The sequence below is a fragment of the Saprolegnia diclina genome (assembly GCF_000281045.1).
Source record: "Saprolegnia diclina VS20 unplaced genomic scaffold supercont1.192, whole genome shotgun sequence".
Taxonomy (NCBI): domain Eukaryota; phylum Oomycota; class Saprolegniomycetes; order Saprolegniales; family Saprolegniaceae; genus Saprolegnia; species Saprolegnia diclina.
The window spans coordinates 39,449-40,353 of NW_008246259.1; the positions used below are offsets into that span (position 1 = coordinate 39,449).

Genomic DNA, 905 nt, shown 5'->3' on the forward strand with positions numbered 1-905 from the left:
ACCGCCGGCCTTAGCCAGGAAGGGCCCACGCGCCACGTACTGTCCGGGTCCAGGCGCAGCACGCGCGCGTCGTAGATCTGCACGCCATGGCGCACGAGCACCGTATCGTTGACGGCAAACACCTTGGTCGTCGTCGGCGCCTTCGTCATGTTGCTCTTACTCAAAACCTGAAATTGCCTCTAGTCCTGTATCCGGAAACCGGATACAGGACCAAGCTCATTACCCGTACGGAATGAGCAAGAGCCACGCAACTGGCCAACACTAAGAGTGTTGTTCGCGAACGCAATACCACCGGTACAGTAGTATGAATATAACAGCACTCTTATTACATTTATCCCGCGACAGATAGACGGTGTTTACGCCGTCGGCGCGCACTGCGGACGCGAGCGGAGGCTTGGCGTCGCGGGCGCCGACGTCAAATAGTCGACGATGTTTTGGAACACACCTGCGATCGTCGACGGTGTCTCAACTTCGGTGCCCACGGCCGTCGGCGCCGGCGTAAAGTCGTACGCAGGCAACGTGTTGAGATCGGTGGCCGGTTCCGGCTCCGATTTTTGCGATCCCGTGGTGATGCCCGCAAGAATGTTGGACATTGTCTGGGCCGAGATACCAGCGTCGGCGCCAAGGTTCTCGACTTGCTGCTTCGTCTCGCCCTCGCCAGCAGCAACAGCAATCTCCGCAGCGACCCCCGGCGAAATCCCGGCGTCCTCACTGGTCGAGATGATCTTTTCGGGCTCGTTGACCTTGATAATGTCGGCTGCGCTGCCAGGGCTCAGCGCACTCAGCGTGCCAGGGCTCAGCGCAGTCAGCGCTATCTGCTTCAATGCATGTGTTGTTGACATCTCTTGCATCAAACCGCAACAATGAATTACGTAAAACAACTAGGACGTGTACAACTAGTACGA

General features: G+C 57.7%; 1 protein-coding gene across 1 annotated transcript; it reads right to left on the minus strand.

Annotated features, from left to right (window-relative positions):
- Positions 1-356: 356 nt before the first annotated feature.
- On the minus strand, positions 357-842 carry SDRG_17074 (hypothetical protein; the record flags this gene model as incomplete). Its single annotated transcript, XM_008623309.1, has 1 exon — positions 357-842. The coding sequence occupies one exon, from the start codon at positions 840-842 to the stop codon at positions 357-359; it is 486 nt and encodes a 161-aa protein (XP_008621531.1).
- Between the last annotated feature and the right edge of the window lie 63 nt (positions 843-905).